The sequence below is a fragment of the Ceratosolen solmsi genome, unplaced genomic scaffold (assembly GCF_000503995.2).
Source record: "Ceratosolen solmsi marchali unplaced genomic scaffold, CerSol_1.0 scaffold10, whole genome shotgun sequence".
NCBI classification, from domain to species: Eukaryota; Metazoa; Arthropoda; class Insecta; order Hymenoptera; family Agaonidae; genus Ceratosolen; species Ceratosolen solmsi.
Genome location: NW_011948412.1, coordinates 25,477,277 through 25,501,440, shown reverse-complemented (window position 1 = coordinate 25,501,440; position 24,164 = coordinate 25,477,277). Strand labels below are relative to the sequence as shown.

The 24,164-nt window shown below is 25.1% G+C and overlaps 1 protein-coding gene across 1 annotated transcript in view; it reads right to left on the bottom strand.

The window, feature by feature from the left end:
- Positions 1–453: 453 nt before the first annotated feature.
- The window catches only part of LOC105363162 (delta-sarcoglycan-like), an 84,978-nt gene continuing 61,267 nt past the window's right edge, over positions 454–24,164 (bottom strand). The window contains exons 3-5 of the mRNA XM_011500785.1: positions 3,427–3,616; positions 2,079–2,271; positions 454–875 (exon numbers count right to left, since the gene is read on the bottom strand). Of these exons, the coding sequence (XP_011499087.1) occupies positions 539–875; positions 2,079–2,271; positions 3,427–3,616 (720 nt within the window). The 3' untranslated portion in view covers positions 454–538. The remainder of the gene's footprint in view (positions 876–2,078; positions 2,272–3,426; positions 3,617–24,164) is intronic.

The following is a 24,164-nucleotide window of genomic DNA, read 5'->3' as shown; positions in this document are numbered from 1 at the left end:
GGAGTGGCATTAGTATTAACCATACCATTTTTAAAATGAAATAATACTAACACGTTTAAAATATTAAAAATATATTGTATATTTGAAATATGTTGTTCGCATTTTAATATTTGTTTTGTTTTGGTATTTAGTAGCAGAATAAGCCTTAACGCATTTAAATGTTACAATCGATAAATTTATAAGCATAAAGTGAAATAAATTATGATAATTGATAATTTACATGAACGAGTCTTTCCCGATTTATTACAGTGGTGCAATACAGCTTAAAGATTTAATTTTTATATGGATATTTGAAACACAGAAATCAAATCTTTAATGAAATCTACAAAAATGTTGTACAGATCGCCGGTAAAACAAATACTCGATACAATCGAGCAACTTCAACGTCAGCGCTCGAAAAACGATGATAGAATCCACTCGTATGTACTAACGATACATCTAATAATCGAGATAGCATATCATTTGACAACTAAACCAATGCGACATACTTTCTGGTCCATTTTCTCTCTCTTTAACATTGAGTTATGAAGTCTGTTCATTAACAAAGACTTTTGTCGGCCTGGCAGATGCCCTCGGCAGGGGCAAGGAAAAGTCGCCCATTAGCACAAGCACAAAGCTGATAAACGGCAATGCCTTCCGACTTGTTGGTATTACCCTGGCGCTTTCCCGATGATTTGGTCGAGCTGCCGTGTTCTGGGAGAAGAGCCGTCCTGAGACCTTTAAGAAAGACTCTACGCGATTCAATTGTCACTGCTCCATCACGGCTTGTGAGTTTCATATGTGATAGGCAGGTGGCGCTGATTTCGCCGGCTGACGACTCGACGTTTATTCCGTGTGGCGCTCTCACTTCTAGCGAACGCGTTGCTGACTCTAATCTGAAATGAGAAATAGCCGAGTCCCTATATTTATTGGCGATGGGCATTTGTAAGCTTCGATCTCTTTATTCAACTTTTGCAATATATTATGCAGACAATATTTTTATTTTTGATGTGGTTTGCAGACAAAAATCCTGAAAAAAAGCTGAATTTTAAATGATAACTTAAATTTTCTTAATTTTGACATTAGAAGTGGCATTGCGATTATTTTGGTTTCATGGTCTCTTTAATTTAAACAATAATGAGCAAAAATATAATGAAAAATATCATTATCAATTTATTGATCGTTCCCCGTTTTAGATTTCCTATAATTTTAAATGCTGTGACATGTCGTGTTCTGCTAATTAACTACCAGCCACGAATTTTTTTTTCTGTGGGTTAATTAGAATATATTATTGTTATAAAATATTAAATTATTGTAGAATTAGTATGGTCTTGGAATAAATAAAAATTTGATATGTGACTGTAATTTTTATGAAAAAATTTTGAGAACAATTTTGTAAACTACTTTGTTTAATTTTTTATTTCATATTTAAATATAATTATACATTCATACATACATACATTTTATTGAATATTTACTCGAAATTTGTACAGAGTACTTTAAATTAAATTTTTATTATTGTGGATGTCGTTTATTTCATTCATATATAGTTTGAATCATATGTTGACGAATAGCCAAAAGCTTCTGAAATATATGTTGATCGTAATATAATTTATTATTAATTACTGTTTTGCACACAATTTGGTTATTTGGTTTTCATTTTTTTGCTTTATAAATCCGAATAAATAATGTGTATAGAAATTTTTTGCGTATGTATTTAAGTATTATATTATATTTCTTAGTTTATTTATAATTTTATTCTGCAAATAAATTTTAAAATCTTTATAAATGTAAATTGTTTGTATTTTATCTACCTATCTAATGAGCTTATTTTACATATATACTCTTACATACACACATATATATAATTATATATATATATATATATATATATATATATATATATATTAGCATTGATCATGTTTTATTTCTTTTCATTATTATTATATAATGGGATTATAATGTATGTTTAATTATGTAATTAAGCATTTCATTCACTGTGCGATCATAGCAATCGTATATGTCAGAGAAATAATGTAAATGAATTTGAAAGACTGCGATGAGCATGACTATAGTTGGTAGAAATCATCTATCATCACCTTAAATCACGCGCTGCTTCCGAGCTGACAAGGGGGGTTTGGATGCTACCTTCAAAGACTGCACCTCCAACGCCTGTAACCTTAAGAGTCTTCGCTCCAACGACAACATGTTCGTTGTTCGCGGAGAATAGAAGCTCACCATTGGGATCAGTAATTCGGAATGATTTCGACACGCATTCCAACTTATCTTCACCTATAATGAATATTAATTTTATGCTTATATTTTCTTTCATAAAGCCTTACTTATAGATCACAATTATTTTTCATTATAAGACATAACATTCTAAATACCATATTTAAGCTATGTATATCGGTCAAAAGAATCTTCTTCGATTAATTAATATAACTGATTTATTTGGTTAGTTGAATATTCATTGTTTTTTTCATACCTTTCGTTCTTCTATATTACTTTATAAAATTATATTTCCGCGTATATAAAATAATTTTTCAATGTTAAATTAGAATTTGAGATGCAATTTTTAATTATGAAACTTTAATAAATCTTATTTAATATTTGTATTCGTTTTTATATACATATGAATCTACTAAAAAAATATTAGTGAATGTTTTGAAATACTTACCCTCTTTAGCAAAGTTCCAATATTTTTATGTTCAAACAGTGAAATTAATTACTTCGTAATATTTGTTTTGCAATAAAATTGAACTATGTTATAAAAAATATTTTTCATTATTAATTCAAGTTACACAACCTATATGTATAACTAGTTCAGATTACGTCCGAGGATATGGAATACTGTTACGGTTTTATATCTAGAGGGTAGTGTGAATAACCAATTGCTAACAGCTGACGAAAACTAGCTATAGACACGATAACTTTATAAAACTTAAATCATTCATCATGCATAATAACTAATTTAATAAAATTTTACCTTTGCGTGATCAATAAAATATTTCAAAACTATAACGAATTTCACTTTAAATGTTTAATCCTTATTTGTTACATACATCGTTGGTTCACATATAAATGGCTTAATATGAAATAGTTTTTAATATTGGATTCTAATTAGCTTGTATTTATTGAAATATACTGATTAATAATTTTTTTATCCAAATCTATACTAAGAAATATAGGTAAATATGTATTAATTTTAGAAACAACCACGCATAAGAAACCAAATGTAATATTAGTTGTATTTTAAAAATGTGTAATTATTTTCAAAAAAGTCATATATAAATTTTCATGTAGTGAATCTAATATTTGTAGGCATATTTATTACAAAAGAGTATAATTTTGAATATATTTCAATTTTGCAACGAAGTATCGGAAAGGTTGATTAATAATTAAGAAATGTAGCTTTGAAAAACATAAAAAATCCTGCCCTCTTACTCAGAGTAAATCTTGCAAGAACTTGCCCATTGTTTCCTCTCGCAGATGCAGTGAAGTTGGTCCAGGATTCTAGCATTAAGTTGCTTCCTCTTCTCGACTTGACACTTGAGGCTATCAGGGCATCCAAAATGGTTGCTTGACCTTTCAACTCGACACCACCGGGAATTACTTTTAACGAGCCAATGCCCTCCTGAAATATATAAGATGCGAGCTCGTGAAACAAGGTGTTCTAAGGCTTAGTGTCAATGTTTATATGTTATAAGACGTTTCAAGCCCCCTCCCCGTATTTTTTATTACTATTATATTATTTTGCATTTTGAAAAGATGGATGTTATTAGAAAGTTTATTAGAAAGTTCTAAAATTCGGTATATCACTCTTTTTCTCGATTCGTAATAAATTACAAATTAAAATGATTTTTTTCCATAAATCGAATAAAATGATTGTATAAAAATTTACAATAAAAAGTTTTAATATCTTTACATTATACAAAGAGAAGATAGGAATAAATATTGTAGTTTGTTATTAAAAAAATTGGTACTGTTCATCCAATTGTTCAGGATAATGCTATTATTTTTTAAAATAATTATGAATGTTGGTTTTAAATGTTCAAATTATTAGAATCTATTAAATATTGTAATTTTATTATTATAAAATATGGAATTTGAAAATTTAATTTTTCTGGATACAAGAAATCATTGAGCTATATAAGTAGCTTTGTTTAAAGCTTAATTTTTATATCTATTTCGGATATCCTATGAAGATTTTTGTTTCATAAAGTTACAGTTATTACTACAATTGTACTCTTCTAACTATCTATCAACATATCTTTTTCCATAATGTAAAAAAAGTCCAAATCAGGAAGATTATTACACGAAAAACTTATTAACGTTCATTAACAGAAGAAGTCGAGCAATTACATCGTACTTCCTAACAGGAGAAAGCAATGTAAAATGAAAGTAGGACGTAAGCATATTATCACAGTCACACTTATTCGATTAACTGTAGTAATTCGCTATAATTTTCCCATCTATCGAAATTAGCTTGAATTCGTATGCATTTAGTTACACTGCTCTAGCTAAAGGCCGCTTAATTGAGACCCATTTTGTTATTATGAAAATTAATTGAGCTCACGTGTGTGACGAAATTCATGTACGCACGCTTCTTGCGAGTGCATGAAATTTCTACGCGTTAATGCATATTCATAGAATATGCTTGGGCATTGATTGTTGTTTCTTTCCTACGCGTGAAACTACTGTTTATTATCTACTGTTAATATATTTTAATGATGCATACAATTAAAAGCAATAATATAATTCTTGAATCTAAATGTTCTTCAGAATGGGCTTATTTGAATATATATGTGATTTATAAAGCTATATAGAAATTAATTATGTAAGTATTGATGAAGATTATTAATTGTACCTATTGAAGTTTTACTATACCGATTGTAATAATTTATTTTAGAGAGTGATCACTAGAAATTTAAAAATATTATTTTTACAATCACTAAATATGGAAACAAAATCACGACAATTACGAATACACTTATTTTTATTGTTTACTATAAAAATAACTATTTATACTTTAACTAATTTATGCAATTATTGCTATTAATTTTAGAAAAGAATATTATTATAATTGTTAAGTATAGTTATGAAAGATACAACTCTTACAAATATTTGTTTTATATTTGACAATTTATATTTCATATTTGTTTTATTTTGTAACAAGTTATTTAAAATAACTCGTGAGTTTTAAACAGCTATTACTGATGTTTATATTGACTGTAAATGTTCTATAAATTTATTAAATTTATATGTTCGGAAATTTCTTATGTCAAAGAAAATTTGACTTATTGTATTTATTGTAAATTATTAATTTTCTATACTAAATTACTATTTTTCATTTTATAAATTACCAAAGTAATAAATATTATTAGTTTACTCTTTGGAACTTGAATATTATGGTTTCTTAAGTAAATCACGCATTGAAAATAATTAAAATTATTTACCATCAATTAAGACTAAATTCATAATTATAAAATAATTCAAGTGGATTTTTTCTTCGTTTATCGAAAGAATTATTTTTTAAGATGTCTATTTTTCTATTTTAGACGTCAAATAAAAATGAAATGTATTTTCTAATATGTCATTTATGTCTAATTGTTATTTTCATATAGCTTATATATTCAGCTGAATCATCCTAATCGTATACAAATAAAAATTACGTAGTATCAGAATTAACAGTGGGCAAGAAAAATTGTTTGTATATCGCTTGAATTGAGAGTATAATTAGAAATCCAAGTTAATCAACGTATTTATCTGAGCGTACACGACTATAATCACAAATGTTCATATAGCTTATGATTCGCGATTGGAAAATTGCAAATTCTTTAGATAAATGCACACTAAATATAGGCGATAAAAATTTACTATCTGAAGTATTTGTTATAGGAATTAAATTTATACAAAATCAACTTCATAGATAAGAATAGTTTAAATTTAATCCTAGATCTTTAATATCATAATAGCAAATCATTTTGTATTTTTAATTAGTGTGTACTTTATTATAATTTAATAATATCAAGCAAACTCCTATTATGAGACTTTGATAGTTTTCGAATTTTCGACATTCATAATAAGAAAATTAAAATTTTTAATATAAAAACAAATTAAAATATATATATATTTTGACAGATCATTTTTTATATAATTTTATACATATTTTATTTTTAATCGCATACAAATATATTGATTAATAGCTTTTTTAAAATAGAAAATATGTGTAATTATATATAGATACATGTACTTGTTTTATTAAATTTCAGTTAAATAAATTTTAAAGTTATTTAAATACATCCTTGTATCATACACCATAATGGGCCTTATAGGAAATGAATTACGTTAAATATGAAAATTGAAAAAGCACTTAATAATTTAGTGTATTAATCCATACAATAATTCAGTTTAATAGTTGAATTAAAGTATTTGGCTATATTTAGTTAATTTATTAGCCGTTATGACTTAATAATTTGTCATTCTAGAAGATTCACCTAAAATGGAAACAAGAAATTCAGCTGTGTTGAGCAATGCATAATAAAATAAGAACTCTAGACTATTATTATAGTTATCTAATCATAATGAGTAACTAATATCAAATTATTTTCTAGATTTTACAATTCTTTTCAAAATGTTATTAATTTTAATTAAAATAAAAATAAACAATAAAGAAAAAATTAATCTTTAATTTTATAAAATTTACAAAGTTTTAAATTAGTATTATAGTATCATTAAAATAATGTAAAAATTTTATTTAGAATAGTTTTTTTTTTAAATATTTTATAAAGTATTAACAACAGTTTTAATACGATTTAAATGAATATAAATAGGTTAAATACACCAATATGAAAATCTGCAATTTTAAGAGAACTTTTACTATGATATTATTTTTATTATTTTTGATAAAAGATGTGTAAAATGAAAGAGGGAAAACATGGCTTGAAAATCACGTTTCCGTCATTTGATATTGTTACATCGCTCAATGGGAAGTTGCTACTCTCAACGACTGATGCGTCGTTATTGCATTGACATTTTCTAATTATAATATTCTAGAAGATTAACTGACTTTTATCTATGATGTGCGTTTTAAGCAACAGTTTTGGTATTGAATTTACAATGTTTTAAAAGGTTATATTTAACCTTTTTTTTCAATAATTTACAAAGCCATATCGGTATACAAATGCCTCTTAAGTTAATTCGAAATATTTTTTTGACTATTTAATGACAACATTTTATAACTTTGACGGTAAAGTTTATTTTGAAATTTAAATACAAAAAAAATAATAAAGTGTATTATAGACTTTATTTAAACGTAAATACCATAAGTAAATCTTGATATTTTTACATTTCTAAACAATATATAAGATTAATCAAAAATACTTTTGACAAAGAAAAAGTATAAATCAATGTAAGTATTAAAAGTATTTGATTAAGTTTTAATTTTTCACTTTTTGTATTATTATATATTGTTGTATTAAATATATATTGGTGATATAATAAGCGTATAAACCAAACATCGGAATTATATATATATATATACTAAATAAAAAATGGTTATATAATACTTATTAATTAGATATTATTTATTATTATTATATATTATACATTATTATTATTATATATTATTATTTATTATTAATTATTGATATTTATTATTATATTAATTATTAATTCTACAATCAAATTTCGTTATTAATAATTCACGATAAAATAGAATATAACTATTACAAAATATAAACTATTGTACAACATATGCAATAAAAACAGGTATACAGCTACAATTCTATCGAATTAGCTAATTTAAAAATATCTCGACATATCTTATATTGCTTTAACCGCTTAGTACAGTGAAAGAAAAAAATAGGCGTTTTTAATGAATATGGCAAACGACGAATCAAATGGCACATTCTTTCTCTTATTGGAATTATGTACTGGTGTTCGAACAGCCAATGTTCGATAGCTTATATTTGTTGCCCGCCATAGGAAATGCTTGGGAAGGAGTTAAGTGGAAGGGCTGTAGAAATACAGTATGTTCTTCTTCAATAAATATGGTTTATTATATTTTATTTACAATTACATTATTAATCTGTTGGACGTATCCTTTCTTTAATTACACAGATACGGTTGCTTGGAACGCTTCTTGTGACGGATGTTTCACGACACAAGATGCTGCGTGATGACTATTGTTCGAGAATGAAGCCAGTTTCAAGACCGCCGATTGTCGGCATCGCCTCGCCGGCCCTTTCAGATCTCAGATTTCTGTAAACACTTGTATGAGAATTTTTCGTCTACTTGTTATGTTTTGGTTTCGAGTGGCCCGTAATGTTTATATGGTCTTCTTTCGTCGAATTCTCGAAAGTTCTAGATTTTTTTCTACGCCTCGTGTAAGATTCCAGTGCAACAACGACGATGCTTTATTGTCAGGCAAGTGAGCCGCCGGTGCATATATAAGGCAAGCACGCGGCGCGCCTCTCTCTCTCGCTGACCGGTCCTCTTGTTGACCGGTCCTCTTGTTGACCGGCCCTCTTGCTAACCACCGTTGCTCAACTGCGCTTGCGGCTAACATCTTGTCGTGACCCGACCATAGTGAACCGATCTAACCATCTACCAGTAGAAGCCATGGCACACGGGTCTGGATCTACCCTTATCAGGACTGCCATGGAACGGTCAATATTTTCAGCAGAGCCGTCACGGAACGATCAAGCCTTTGATTCGTGCGCGTATTCAAAAGGTTCATACGCTCATTGTAATCCTACTTCGCACTCACTTAACTGTAATTGCCGCTTAGTGTTTTAGTATATACTGTGACGAAGACACGTGGCCATAAATTTGGCAGCCTAGTTAATAATATACGTGTGCATTATTAAAAGGAAATCGGCAGATTTAGTAGTGATTTATAGTGAAGCCAATGGAACAATAATCAAAGTGGACGTCAATTACGCAGCAACTAACACACCTTGTCTGCAGCTAACAAGGTACATTTTTTATATTAATAAATAAGCTAGTCACACCTCACGCACCAGTCGATCGGGCAAACTTACGGTCTTTCTCTCGAATCAACGCTTCGACCCCGTACAGGCCCATAATACAAGTCGATACAAGTGACGCAATTCGTCAAGCACATTGTAAAGGCCAGACAACAATATATTGAATAATCGACTATTAATACATTACATTAAGTCCTTCAAGAGCACGAAGACTTGTCATTAATTACTCTTGTGTGTGACTAGCCCTTCTACTGCCCCCATAAATAATTAGACATAATTGATTACTCACCAAGTTCTATTAAATATCTTATACCATATCAAGTATATTTATTCATACATCAAACATACTTGATTCAAACACCATCTTCTCATGCTATGATCTCCTCATCTCCTCATGAGCATGATTGACGGACTACACCAGCTGATATTTATAACATCAGCATTACCTTAACTTCAAGATACTTAGTCATATCCATAGCATCTACAATAATTTAAGAATACAAGAATACACCCTCACTACTTCAATAAAATTATTTCTCTCTACATCAAAGTGCAATATTGTTATAATTATTTACCAAATAATAAACATTGTTTTACTAAATACATGATATTTTTTAGCCTTGTCACTTATTATTTCCTTTAAAGTTATCCTGACGAGAGACTAATCCACTGCACTATTGAATTGGTAGTTTTAGCCATAAACTAAACCTTTGAAATCGAACAACTATGAATTGTTGTTGTTTTTGTATGGATCAACAACTGAGAGGCACACTTCTTCTTGTCTTACAACAACTATTTAGGAGATGTTTTAATTTTATTCTCATACATCTTACACTCTCGATGGGTTCTCACAATCTAGAGCAAATAGCGTTATGCTAGTCTTGTGAGTACTAGCAACAATTAAGTATACTCATAAGAGTATGGGTTTGTTATGTTTATAATAGCGTCACGGCATCCTTGTTAGTTGATAAAAAAGTGCCGATCATTGCGCTAGAAACAATGAGCGCGACTGTGGTACAAAGAATAATAGAAGTGATTGTGCCGTGTATTATTTTAAATGTACTGACTTTTCCAAACCTCCAACGACCGTTGGAGAATTTTTTTAGAAGTTATGGCCGTTGAATAATTTCCTTGAAATGATAGTCATTGGGATTTTTTCTCAAATGATAATATACGAGAAATTCTCTCAATCTCGAACAACTGGATATCATTTGAAGCCAACATAGGCGTTCGCCTCCACCAGTGAATTATGTTTACGATCTCTGACTGAAATATCGTGAAGGAGGAAGACGAATTTATTATCATCGATATTAGTACGATGAATGGTTGCGAGGTTTGCCATCATGTTGCTGTTTTCGACCCTTCGAGCGACGAGACTGTTTTCATTTTAGTTTATCGACTAGATAATCGGACTTATAGTTTAAGATTAATCAGCTCTCAAGGGGCCCAAATTAATATGTATACAATTTTTTAACTTTTTATACATACAAAGTATTAATGGATTAATTGCATCAAAAGACGTTATGTTGGTTTATGTGTTATTAATTTTGTGTATGATTTACCTATAATATGAGTTCAATTCAATATTGGGATGATTATATAAATTCCTTTATGAATGTTATTCCAAAAATCTCTATCGAGCGTCCACAAGTTCAATAGTACATATAATCATTCATTTCAAAAATATATACTTTTATAATTCAATTAGTCACTTATAAGTCAAATTATAATTTCTTTTATCAAGCAATAATTTATTAAGATTTTAAGTAATTTGTAATAATTTTTTTTTACTAGTTTTGTACAAGAAGTATTATCTGGAAATACAAAATAAATATATTTTATTAATTCAATTATGGTAAAAGGGAGTGAAATAACTCTAGATTAAAATTTTATTTATAATAAATTTCAATATTATATTTTTCTAAATTACTTTTATTGGTATGTATTTAGGTATTGCAAAAGATATTAAGGACACGGTAAATATAGAATTGATATAAATTCATCCAAGTCAAAATTATATTTATCCAATGAGCTATTAATATTTCATATAATAATAAAAATGTAATGCGATAGTGGGAAAGCAAATTTATTAGTTCTACAGTTATGAGTCATATGATATTAATCATAAAGTTAGAGTAAAATAATTCCTATTAATAGTCATTAGTTATAAGAAAGCTTTGAATGTTAATTTCATTCCACAATGAATTAATTATTCGCAATAATGATAAATGATAAATAATTAAGCGTTGGCATAAAATGATAAACGGGTAAAAACAAGAGTAATATTACACTAATTACGAACCCGATGTTCGACCCGTAGTGCCGACTAGCTAAACTAAACGTCTCTCCATAACGGCCCCCCAAGAACGGATGCTTGAGGAAAAAAGAGGGAGTAGAAAAAGCAAAAAAGAAGCATACCGAGGGGGAAAAGATGAGTTCCATTAACCTAATTGAAAAAAATATCTCTGAATTGACGGGAATTGTCATTATCTACCACGTGACTAATCATTGTTGAATTTATAAAATGAGGGCCTCTGCGCAAAAATGCATATTAACCAGAGAACTGTAGAGTAGCGTATAGAGAATTTATTTAGTGATATTACTATTCATGTATGTATAAATTATATATATATACATATATATATATATATATATATATATATATATATTACAGCGATACTGTTTGTAACATTAACTGAGATTTTGGAGTCTAACTCATTCTAGGGTACCATTAACCAATTATTCGGCCGATCCTAGACTTGGTGGTAAATGAATATTTTTATTTAAATTTACTTTCTAATAATTTTCAAAATTAAATATGAGTAAATATATTTGTTTTTTTTTATTTCAATTAATTTAGATATTTCAAAATTTTTAATTTAGTTTAATAATTATAAAATTATGAAGAAAACAATGATTCAGACGTAAAAGATTTCACTACAATTAATTAAATTAATTTATTAAAATAGTATTTTAATATAATATATTGTATTTGTTCTAAATTAATACTTCATGATGTTACGTTCATTATAATTTATAATTGAATTCACTATGAATAATATAATTAACATAAATGAAACTAATCATTTAAATTATTTAATTTTATATAAAAATATAAATTCAGATGAATAATGTATTTCTTAAATATTCATTATTTACATAGAAATATCAGAAATTATAACAATAGATATTATCGTAAGTCATTTAGTAGTATAAACTATATTACTATTTCCATAATAGATTGAAGTTGAATAATTTTGAAAACTCTTACTTTATAAAACTTTTAGAATAAACTAAGTACAGACTCATATAATTGTCTGATAAAGAAACATACAATAAATATGCAATGTGAATTACAGAGGAATCCACTAAGATTCGACTTCACGTGACGTCTATGTATGAACTCTATCGATTTCCAATTAATCGTCAGGTACGTAGATTTGGTGTAAACTTTCTCTATTTTAGTCTTACTTGATTTAGTTGATGACGTGCACAGGAGTATTAATTCTGATATTCGAATGTTAGCTTTAGAGTTTTCCAATTTAGAACAGGAATTATAGACGATTCAGGATGAAGATTTTAAAATCTTACTATTAAAAATTATTCTATCGAATTTAAAAATATAACATTTCACGCAATAGTCGCACCATCGGGAATTAGTTATTTTTATAATTCATTACAATTCTTTGTAAGTTATGCGAAATACTAAAAAAAACTTGGTATTCGTTATCACTTGTAAAATTTTATTAATAAATTTAATTATCGGATATATATTTTTGGATATTAATATTATAGTCACTTAGTAACATCAAATTATTATAGAATTTATTTATTTTTTAATCCAAGATTTTTTTTAACAATTTTATAAAATATGTACATTAAAAATATTTTATTAATGGATTATGATTATTAGCGCTAGATAACGAAAAGATAGAAAATTCGATACTGACACAATTTATGAATATAATTAGGCAGTTTCACTTTTTGAAAGATAAGCCCAAAATATGAAACTTTTATTTTTATTAAGTTTCTATATACCTCATTAAACAGAATTACATTTAAATTGTTTATTTTATACATATTTTTGCATAAATTAACTAATTGTGTATCTATTTTGAAATAAAAGTGCTTAAATTGTTTTAAGTATTCATAAATAAATAATTTGTTTTGTTAAAATAAATTATTTTTTATAGTTACTGGTAATAAAATTTTAAATAGAAATTTATAGATATATTATTGTATATTTATATATATACTTTAAACATTTTTTAGATAAATTGAATGTTTTTGTAATAATATTAGAAATATAAAATAAAACTAAACTAAAAATAAATGTTTTTATTTCTAATATTCAGATAACAACAATTAATATTATATTTTTTACATTCATAACATTTTAAAGGAATATTTTAACTCTTAATTATTTATTTAATTAGAATACAATAAAAAATGTATTTTTTAAAATACTATTGAAAAATTATAATTTTTTTTGTATTTTTTAAAAATCTAATTATTAACATTCATTTATGATTCCATTTTTTTTATGGAAAATTATTTATTTCATTTACAAAGTAAAAATTTTTATATAGAAATTTATATCTATAGAAGGTAACGAAAGATTCCTGGTTAATTCATTAGATAATCAAGCAAGATTGAATGTGTCTGTCTTATAATTCTAATAAATCAATGCGAGGACGACAAAATCCATCGCATATACAGTACAAAATAACTACATTTTCTTTCTCTATCTTTTTTTCTGTTGTTCGTTTCTGTTCATAATACTGGAGGTATTGAAATGCTTGAACACTATATGTTCAAATGCAAATGAAAATAGAAATTGAAAACAATGACATCACAATTGAAAATTGAGGAAAATGTACAATATTTGGTTGGTTACAATGTAATATATTCCTTCATTACTTTTTAACAATTACAGAATTATACTTCGCATGAATAATCATAATAATTAACTTAATTTCTACAAATTTTTTTTATAGATTTTGTAGACATAATTTAAGGAATAAAATTAAATACTTTTATTTTCATCACATATAAATATTAATAAAATTTAAAAACAAAATTTCTTATTTAAGCAATGCACGTATTTTAATATGTTTCGATATCATTTTGTTTAATAAAGGATTAATGAACATCATTTCTCAGAATAAAAATTATTGTTAAATATTAAAATAAATATGTAGACAGATACAGATGATATCGTGGTATGTAAGATGAGATCTAGTTTCAAGATATTTATATAAAATTTATCTGAAGAAAAATAGATAAAAATAGATATACGATTATCTTTATTTTAGTTTTTAATATAATAATTTTTTTACTAAATAAATATTATTTAATATATATGCATTTAATTTTTTAAAAATTATAAAGCTGTAGAGTGAAAAAATAAAAAATAATGCATATATTACTTAAAAGTTATTAAATATATAAAAAATTTAAGATTCGTTTTCTTAATTACATTTGATAAGTAATTAATTCATTATTAAATTAATTATATTTCATTAATTGTGATCAAAATTAAAATATGAATTTAAAAATAAATGTTTTATTTATTTAAAATTAATCGATGCAATGTCGAAAGTAACAAAATGAAACAAAAGAATAGGTGAGTAAATATTAGCTTGCATTAAGATTACTTTATTTTGAATGTATACTTCCATTTTGTTTTACTTTTCATTTTAAGAATTCAGTATAGAATAATTATAATAATCAGAGAATTTTGAAATATAACTTACAAATATGTTTCATAAGTACTGTAGTTTCATCGAACAATTTTGTTTGAATGATTATTGATATTATCGAAAATTAGAATTCATTCTTACGAGGATATCATAGATATATAAGTTATAAATTAATACATAATATATTTATTTAATTATTAAATTACGAAAATATATTATTCAACATTCTTTTGTATTAATGTGTAATACATGTATAAATAAAATATGATTACATTAAAATTTTATAAAACAACTAGTGTTTAAAACAAACATAATATTATGGATTTTATTAATAATATAATGAAAATCTTACAAGAATGTGTTGTATACACATAATTTTATTTCATAAGAAGTATCATTGCATCACATACTTAATGATGCAGTAAAACTTTTGACTAAAGTTTTTATGTCGATTGATTTGCCTTATTTCTTACCGCCTTATTCTACCCTTTATAAAGAAAAGAAAGAACACCTTTTATTGAATTTTTCCAATCTTCGACGGCACCGATTTATTACAAGCATCGTGTAGAATGATTCCGTAGAGGAATCATAAAGATACGACGTATATTTTGCGAGGCAAGTCTTCTTTCATTGCAACCTCTCTTGAGTCGCACTATAAGAAAAACAATAAAGTTCGACTGGTTGGTAAAAAGAAGCATTGTTTTGTCTCCAATCATGAGACACCAAGTGAGTGGGTGAGAGAGACATAGAGAGAGAGAGAGAGAGAGAGAGAGAGAGAGAAGAGAAAAATGAACCCTTGCGTGGTTCCATACTTATATATATATGGGAGCGTCAGACGCATACTTCGTCACCTAAAATTCATGGCATAGTATTCACGTATATTGTATTTACTTGGATACACATTCTTGTTAGGTTCTTGGTAGGTTGTACAGTGTAATGAATATTTTGTGATACTTGTTGTATTCAACGAATTTATATTTTCTTTTCTGTCTCTTGTATAAAAAATAATTTATGTACCCCAGCATGAATTGCACAATTCCATTATAATGCAAGTCAGAAAAATGAAAATTTTATTTTCAATATCACAATATTGAAGTTTTAAGTAAAGAAGTCTTACAAATAATCTGAAATATATAGTTACAATACGTAGTTAGAAATAATAAAACTTGTATGAATGTTAATGCACTCAATTAGATAGAATTTAAATTAATTTAAAAAATCTATTTTATTAGTGAAGATAGAAGAGTATTTTTGTTAGATTATATTTATAACTTATTATCAATTATATGCCTTTTATTGTATTTATTCAGATAGTTTATCTGCTGAATGAGAAAAAAAACTTTAAAATTTTCATTGTGCATATTAGAATTACATATAACTTTTATTTTTGCAACAGTTATCTTGTAAATTAAGAGATATATACATTTATTTAAAAATTTTAATTAATTTAATTTTCAGAAATATTGCCATTTAATCTACCTAGGAAATAAATACAATTAAAATTCTTGCTAAGAAACACAATGTTAGTATTTTAATGGTCGATTATTAATAATCATATTATTCAGAATAAATGGGTATAATTTCAAAATATTTATCTTTTATTTATTAGAATCCAACATACTAAATATTTCGATAAAGTAACTAAATAAAATATTTTTTTTAAAAATTCTTGTCGTAAACAAAATACTAATTAACATATTGTATACATTTTAAATTATATATTTTTATATAATTGTACTTTTTTTAAGTAAGATTTCACCTTTTACATTATTTGTTTAAAAAGCTACTATATTCTACAGTTATTATATTCTACAGATAAATATTTATCTATCTTTGGCACCTTATTGTATAAAATTTACGAAAAGTAATTACTGTTTTTAAAAGATTTATTGAAATTCAGAACTTTATTAAAATCGTATTTGTGATATTGTGTGGTTCGATATTATTATTATTCAGATATTATTAATATAAATAAGAAAGAAAATTATAAACATTTGATGACAAGTAATGCGAGGTTTTAAAGCATTGGCATTGGAATTAAAGCTTTGAATTATACACTTAAGCAGTGAATACTTGCATTATTTTTAGTTTATTCTCAGGACAAATAAGGAAGATATTGTCTCAACTATACAAGAGATAAAAATCTTTATAGAAATGTTGTGGCTTCGGTGGTCTATATAGAACCGCCTCTCTTTATTTGAAAAAGTAGAGAGAAAAAAGCGAACAATGAATAGATAGATAGATGAATAGATATGCCAAGATGAGAAGAAAACTCTGGTTCTTAATTGCCTACAACGAGGCTTAATCGATCGATCGCAAATACCGGCTGGAATGAATATTGGCGAGAAATTGAGAGAGAGAGAGAGAGGAGTGAGGGTAGAATTTAATTTAGGTACGTTATCGACAATCATAAGTTAAAGGATTAAGCAAGAATAAAAAAGCAAGGATACTGCAGTATCATAATATTCTTCAATGATGCAAAGTTTAATTGACGTTTTTTTTTCCAATAAGCGATGAAGTAATTTTAATATTATATGAAATTTTTTTTTAAAAATAATTTGTTGAAAATTATGTTACAGAACTATGATACGTTGGAATGATTATTGATTGTTGCTTAATAACAATTTTTAAAATTATAAATAAAGCATAGAAGTAATTAATTATAGAAAAAATAACTGTATCCAATTAATATGATTTGCCTAAATGATTCCTTAAAAAGAGCATTTTAATGTTTGTGTCATTATAATGAATACATTAAATTTTTTATTTTAATAATTTTTTAATGTCATACAGATCATAGTTTTATACAAAGGTAATTTTATATATAGATAAAGTACCAAATATATTTAAATAGGCCTCTAATTATCAATGCCATAGTATATATGTTATAAGTACAAATAATTTATTACCTTAGACGAAATGTAAATTACGTACATGTATTTCTATTAGTTTTCTATTCTATTATTTTTTTATTATACTATTATACTAAAGTTAATTCTTAAAATAGTTGATCTATAATTATAGTCAGTATTTTATATTACAAAATATGCAAAAAGTATAGAAGAGTACACATTAATAAAATAGTTAAATTAAATTAAAGTTAAATAGGTATTTAAGTAATATATAAATACATGGTAAGCTTTATTATATGTGTAAATATAAGATTATTATTATTATTATTATTATTATTATTATATATATATATATATATATATATAAATTAATGATTTGATTGTTTTATATAGACTCTAGAAAGCTAATATTCGCATCCAATATGTTTATTTAGTTTACGAAAAAAAGTCACATGAATGAATGTTTATAATTTCACCTTGTATATTGTAATTCTCTGCATCAAAGTTCTATATGAATAATATATATTTATAATTTTTAAGTACAGAAATATTTCATTTTTATAATTTAATTTTTTTGTTACAAGTTCCTACTATTCCTGGGCCCATTAATCCAGCAGACACTTTTCCGTATTCATTCTACAAACCATTCTTCGTGCTTCATCTTCTATTATTCCTTTGTTAATCAATCAAAAGCCGGCAGACCGATGTGATCTACATTTTCGCTTATATAATTGAAAACATGATTTGGTTATACCTGGCAGAAACAATGGCTATAAATGAAAAAGTAAGGGAAGCATCAGAACTGAATGCGAATTTTCTTTTATATTGCGATGTCTCGCTTACCATCATATTCCATTTCATTGCACTTATTTTTCATTATTTAAGATTCAATTTGAATTGATATACGTTCTTTAATTGTTAAAAGATAAGATCTATTTTGAAATTTATAAGAAAGGTGACTGCAAATCACTATTCATATTTCATTTATAACGGGATTTATTTATAACCTGCATAGTGAAATGATGTAAATCGGAACATTAATAAAAATCATGTAAATTATACAATTTGACTTTGAAGTTCAATGATTATATATTGTTATATAGGATATATATTTGTATCAAATATTTGTGCATAGATTTAAATATAAAATAAATTTCAATTTAGATTACCATAATAAAGAATATTAGTATAAATAAGAAACTTATAATTAGGTATTTTCTTTATCTATTAAACAATCTAATTTCATGGAAATATTAAAAAATATTCATATATAAAGTTTATCTAGGTTCATAATGATACGTACAATTTAAAATAAATAACGATTAATAATGAAATTACAAAATATGTAATATATGCGAATGATATAATAAACAAAAACGTATGCTAATCAATCTATATACTTTATAGCATACGTGGAAACTAAAAATAATAGTAGATATAAATACATAAAAATCATAGAGATTATAAAGCGTGTATAGAATTCATGAGGTGCTGAAATATCTACAAGTGAAGTATGAAAAATAAATTTTTCAGGTTTAAAGAGTTTTCGTAGTTATACTTCAATAATTTCTATGATTTAAAATACATAATGTATTTTAAATCGTTATAATGTATCTTCATACAGTACCACTTTGCATTACTTTTTGCACTTTTTTATATTTATTATTATTTTTACTTTTACTTAATATAAGTATATTTTCTATTTAAAAATGTAATCATAAATGTGTTATAATATATAACAAAAATATTAAAGATTTTATTCTGTATCTGTATCTGTATGTAAATTTTAATTACATTATTAAAGAATATACTTTAGTAAATATAAAATCATCGCATTTTCATTGAAATAAAACACAATTTTAGATGACTTTTCTATAATTAAAATATAATAATATATAATATATAGAAAAATATTTATATGATATATAATAATTTAGAATTGACTAAATTTCAAGTATATAAATTGAATTTGAAGTTTACTTATATTTATATTGTATATTTATATATTCTTTTCTTTGGTAAAATATGAACTGATGAATTACATTATTCATATAAAATCATTATTTTTCTGAATATTAAAAATAAGATGAAAACTTTTAATGAACGTTAAAACATTGTAAAATATTTATTACGAATTTCTTTTTATTTATTACTTACATTTTTGTATAATAATATTTAATAATAACACTTAAAGAAATATAATTATAAGGAAAATAATTCATTCGGTTTCTAAAAACTTATCTGTTATACAAACAATTGTGAGGCATTATATTATTAAAAATGTTATGGGTGTATGAACGAATGAATTTTAATGTACAATAAAGAGATACTTTTTCAAGGAGTATAATATGACACAACGAGCAGATATGTTTTTTTCTAGGGCAAGTAACACGAAAATAAGAACATCAGAGTAAAGTATATGGTCGAATGTTTATAAAAGCGCGAACAAGAAAAAGATAGAAGAAAAGGCTGAGGACATTTCCCACGGGATTCTTTATTGCTGCTCTGAACTCTTTACTCACGGATTGATACGCAATTTCTATCAAGTATGTGCACCTTGTCGAGTAAAGAAGGTGAAAGTATTAGCAGCCGCTGTTCTCGATTTCACTGATAGTCTTCTACACTTCACCTTTTTCTTCGGAAACTCGATAATCAAGCTTCCACAAATGATTCAACTGAATCAGAAAATCGTTTTGATCTTCTGGAGTCGTTGCCGTCGATGTTGATGGCACGTGTGGGCGAGAAAAGAGATGATAATGGAAAATTAAAACGTTTTTAAAAAATAGGAATATTTCTAACACTAAAATCGTCAGTTTCTTTTACTATGATAGGTCTCTCTCTCTCTCTCTCTCTCTCCACTGCTATTTATACTATTCTACATATACAGTTAATTAGAGTATTGGTATAATTAAAGAATATATAGTAATTATGAATTATTAAATATAAATTATTTCGGAATATTTTATTATTCGTCTAGAATATTTATAGATATTTTTTACATAAATAAATAATTTCGGCTTATCGAACACATTCATTGAAATACGTCTGCTTGTATTGAATAATAAATGTACATAGGAATATTTGAATAATATTTGAACTAACATAGATGTATGCAGCTTAAAAATTTATTAAATTTATATAAAAATATTTATATATTTCTAATATATATTACGAAATTGCAATTCAATTAAATGGAACTTTTAATATTTTGTATAATAATATATTTGAAATAATACAATGAGTATTAATTAATATTGTTGAAGGATAAATAGTTATAAAGTAATACTATTAAAAAATATAATATAAAATTTTATCTGGTTATATTGAAAAATAATTAACTCTGAAATGTTATTTGGTGTAATAAACATTTTTTTTTATAGAAAATCTGTGATAAAGCTATGGTTAAATAATAATATCTAAACTTCACTAATAATAGCTTTATAATTTTAAATTATTCTACAACTTTTGAACCCGAAATTATTATTTCAACGATTTTTCTATTGCTTATCTTATAATTTTAGTTCATTACTTATATATTCTTACAGATTATCCTCTTAATATTATTAAAATGAAAATTTAACTTTTTGAAATGAATTATTCATATAGTTACATAGTTACATTAAGTGTTGTTACTTTTAGAAAGTTGAATAGTTTTGATCCCTACATTATATAAGAAATTATATTTTACTTTACGATATAAAATATAAAACAAACCTTATCTATTTTTAATTATTAATAAAAAAATACTTATAATATATTTTACATAATAAGATATTAGAACTTCCATTCAATTATAGCAACTATATTAATTTTTTATGCCTGTGTTATAATACTTACTCGCATAAAAATTCAAGATGTTAACTAAAAGTTTTTATTAAAATTTGATAGAATTCATTCTAAAATGACAATTAGACAACTAATTTAAACAGTTTTATCAATCTAACATTGATCTAATCCATAATTTCTTAGTCATCAACTTTATGCCTTCTTCCATTTTCTTTCTATATTTACTTTCCCCTATTTTTCAACTTTACCCCATTATCTTCTTTCTCTATTAATTTTCTTTTTACAATACTTTTTCTATTTCATTTATTCCTTCATCTCCGTCACTTTTCTGATACGCTCAATCTATACTCTCTTCCTCTCCTTTTACGTGTTCGTCAGGAGTTGATTCTCAGCGGACGCTGGCAACGAATTTACTAGTTACGTACTAGAACTTTAAAATGGAAAAATCACGGATATACCAAAGTTGTACCTGTGATTATTCTCAAAGCTAAGCGAAACTGTTTCGTCTACCGGATTATGTGTCTACCGAAAATCGTTCATTAAAACAATTATTATTCATTAAAAAAAAATCTTTTTTACTTTTCTTGTAAAGATATATATATTCTTTTATTTAGACCAAATACATACGTGAATGTAAATATTTATATTGATGTTAGTATAATTCTAATATTGAGGCATCATGTGTGATAAATAAGGAATCTAGGTAGATAATTACAATAATTAAACATTTTTTGGGACATGTAATGAGCGAAGTAAAATAATTCTACTTTATAGTAGATTGATTTTTCTGTAATTATTATTTACATTTATTTGTTATTTAAAAATTTATGTTTTAAGATAGGTATCTAAAGTAGCAAAAAATATTGTTTTAATATATATTTTATCCTATATATATAACTCTAAATTAAATAAATTTCAATATTTAAAATTATTTTTAATTATTAATTATCAAATTTTCTGGAAATTAATTTCTGCAAGATATATTAGTATATATAGAAAATAAGTTGAAAGTATAAATCCTACACATATTCATAATGTTAATTTCACGTATTTATAATAAAAATAAAATTTTTTAATAATAGTACAATTTTTCTTTTAAAAATGTAATTATTGGCGTTTGGGTAGTTTAAATTACGATAGATTTTCTTAAACCAATTTATAAGCTTTTTCATATGATATTCTTGTTTAAGAGGAGAAATTTATAAATGATTTTATACCGTTTTAAAATAATAATAAAGATAAAATTATTTTAATAATATTACTTTTAAAAACTAGGCAATGAAATTTCATTCGCTGCTGTTGTAATTTAAAAATCATTTTAAAAAAGTATATTCTAAATTAAGCGTATGAAAGAGGAACTTTAAAAATGATTTACAAAAATTGAAGTAATTTAATATATTATGATTTTCAGAGAATTTTCATGATATTTATTTATCCTGTCAGACAGATTAAACGCACCTTATTTATATTCTATACCATTATTTTGATAAAACAGTAATTATAAATTTTTTAATATAGAAAATAAATATAAGAAGTGAATATATAAGAAAAATATTTTAATAATATGAAAATTGTATGTAATCATTTTTTATTATTAAAAAACATTTTCTTTTAATATTAACAAAATTAAATATTTATATTCTGTCTGGTTTTATTTTTTTAATTTACTATATTGTATATAATAATGCAAATAATGTTCTAATTCCAATTTGTTATATATTTTTAAGCACAATACACACACACTCACACACATGCATGTTGGCATGCATACATAATGAGACAATGATATAGAAAATATCTAACTATAGAAAATACCTAAATATAGAAATATAGAATATAAAATAAATATAGAACCAAACAAATCAGAATCTTGTATACTTGATAATGCTTGTAATGAATATTTGTAATAACGTGTTCACATAATACTTCATATAAATGATTTACAACAATTAACGATTCAGGTAATTATTACACCATTCTCTGCTTGCCATACTCTCCCTTTGTTGATTTATGCCTGTGCTGTTGCTGTTTTGAATAACACAAATATAGTTTCGACCGAATCCAATTTTCCACTGCACAATAGAAATTAACCTTAACAGCTGATAAAAAGTTTAGTAGGATCTCGACATCTAAGCTTACCGTTCTTTGTTAGCGTGAGAACTCTTGCATTTTACAGCTGAATATCTATCTAAATACTGGCAATTTAAATGCTTTAACCTAACATATAACTGAGAGCTCTTACATATAGTGCTATTAAGAAGCAATTCAAATCAGCTTCCATTTAATTTTATCCGTACATTGCCAAGGTATTTCAAATGATATACATAAGTGTACATTATACGATTATTGCTGTTTCAACAATTAAATTTGATTAGTATAAGTTTCACGCTTAATTCAAGTGTATATTCAAATTTTAAATTTAGTTAGATAAATGATCATCCTTGTAAGTCTTTGTATCATTATCAATATTCTTCGATGTGCTAAATGTTATTGAAAGTCATTTTTCACGCATAGTTTAACTTGAAATGTTAATTGTATTTCAAAACAAAGTAATTATTAATTGATCGTTTGATATTATTTGCTATTTGGTGTATAGAAATATTATAATTTCTATAATTATATAATAAATTAAGAAATATTTTTTAATAAATCAATCTATTTGTAAGATGTGTTCATAAAATATTTTCTTCACATAATAAATTATCATATTTATTTATTTTATAATGTTAATATCGAGTTTTTATGTTATTTTAATAGAGTTTCGTATTAAAAGTAATTTGTTTTTAGAAAAAATATTGATACAAGCATAAGAATACTAATTAAATAAACAAAATTTTTAAAAGAAATTTTTG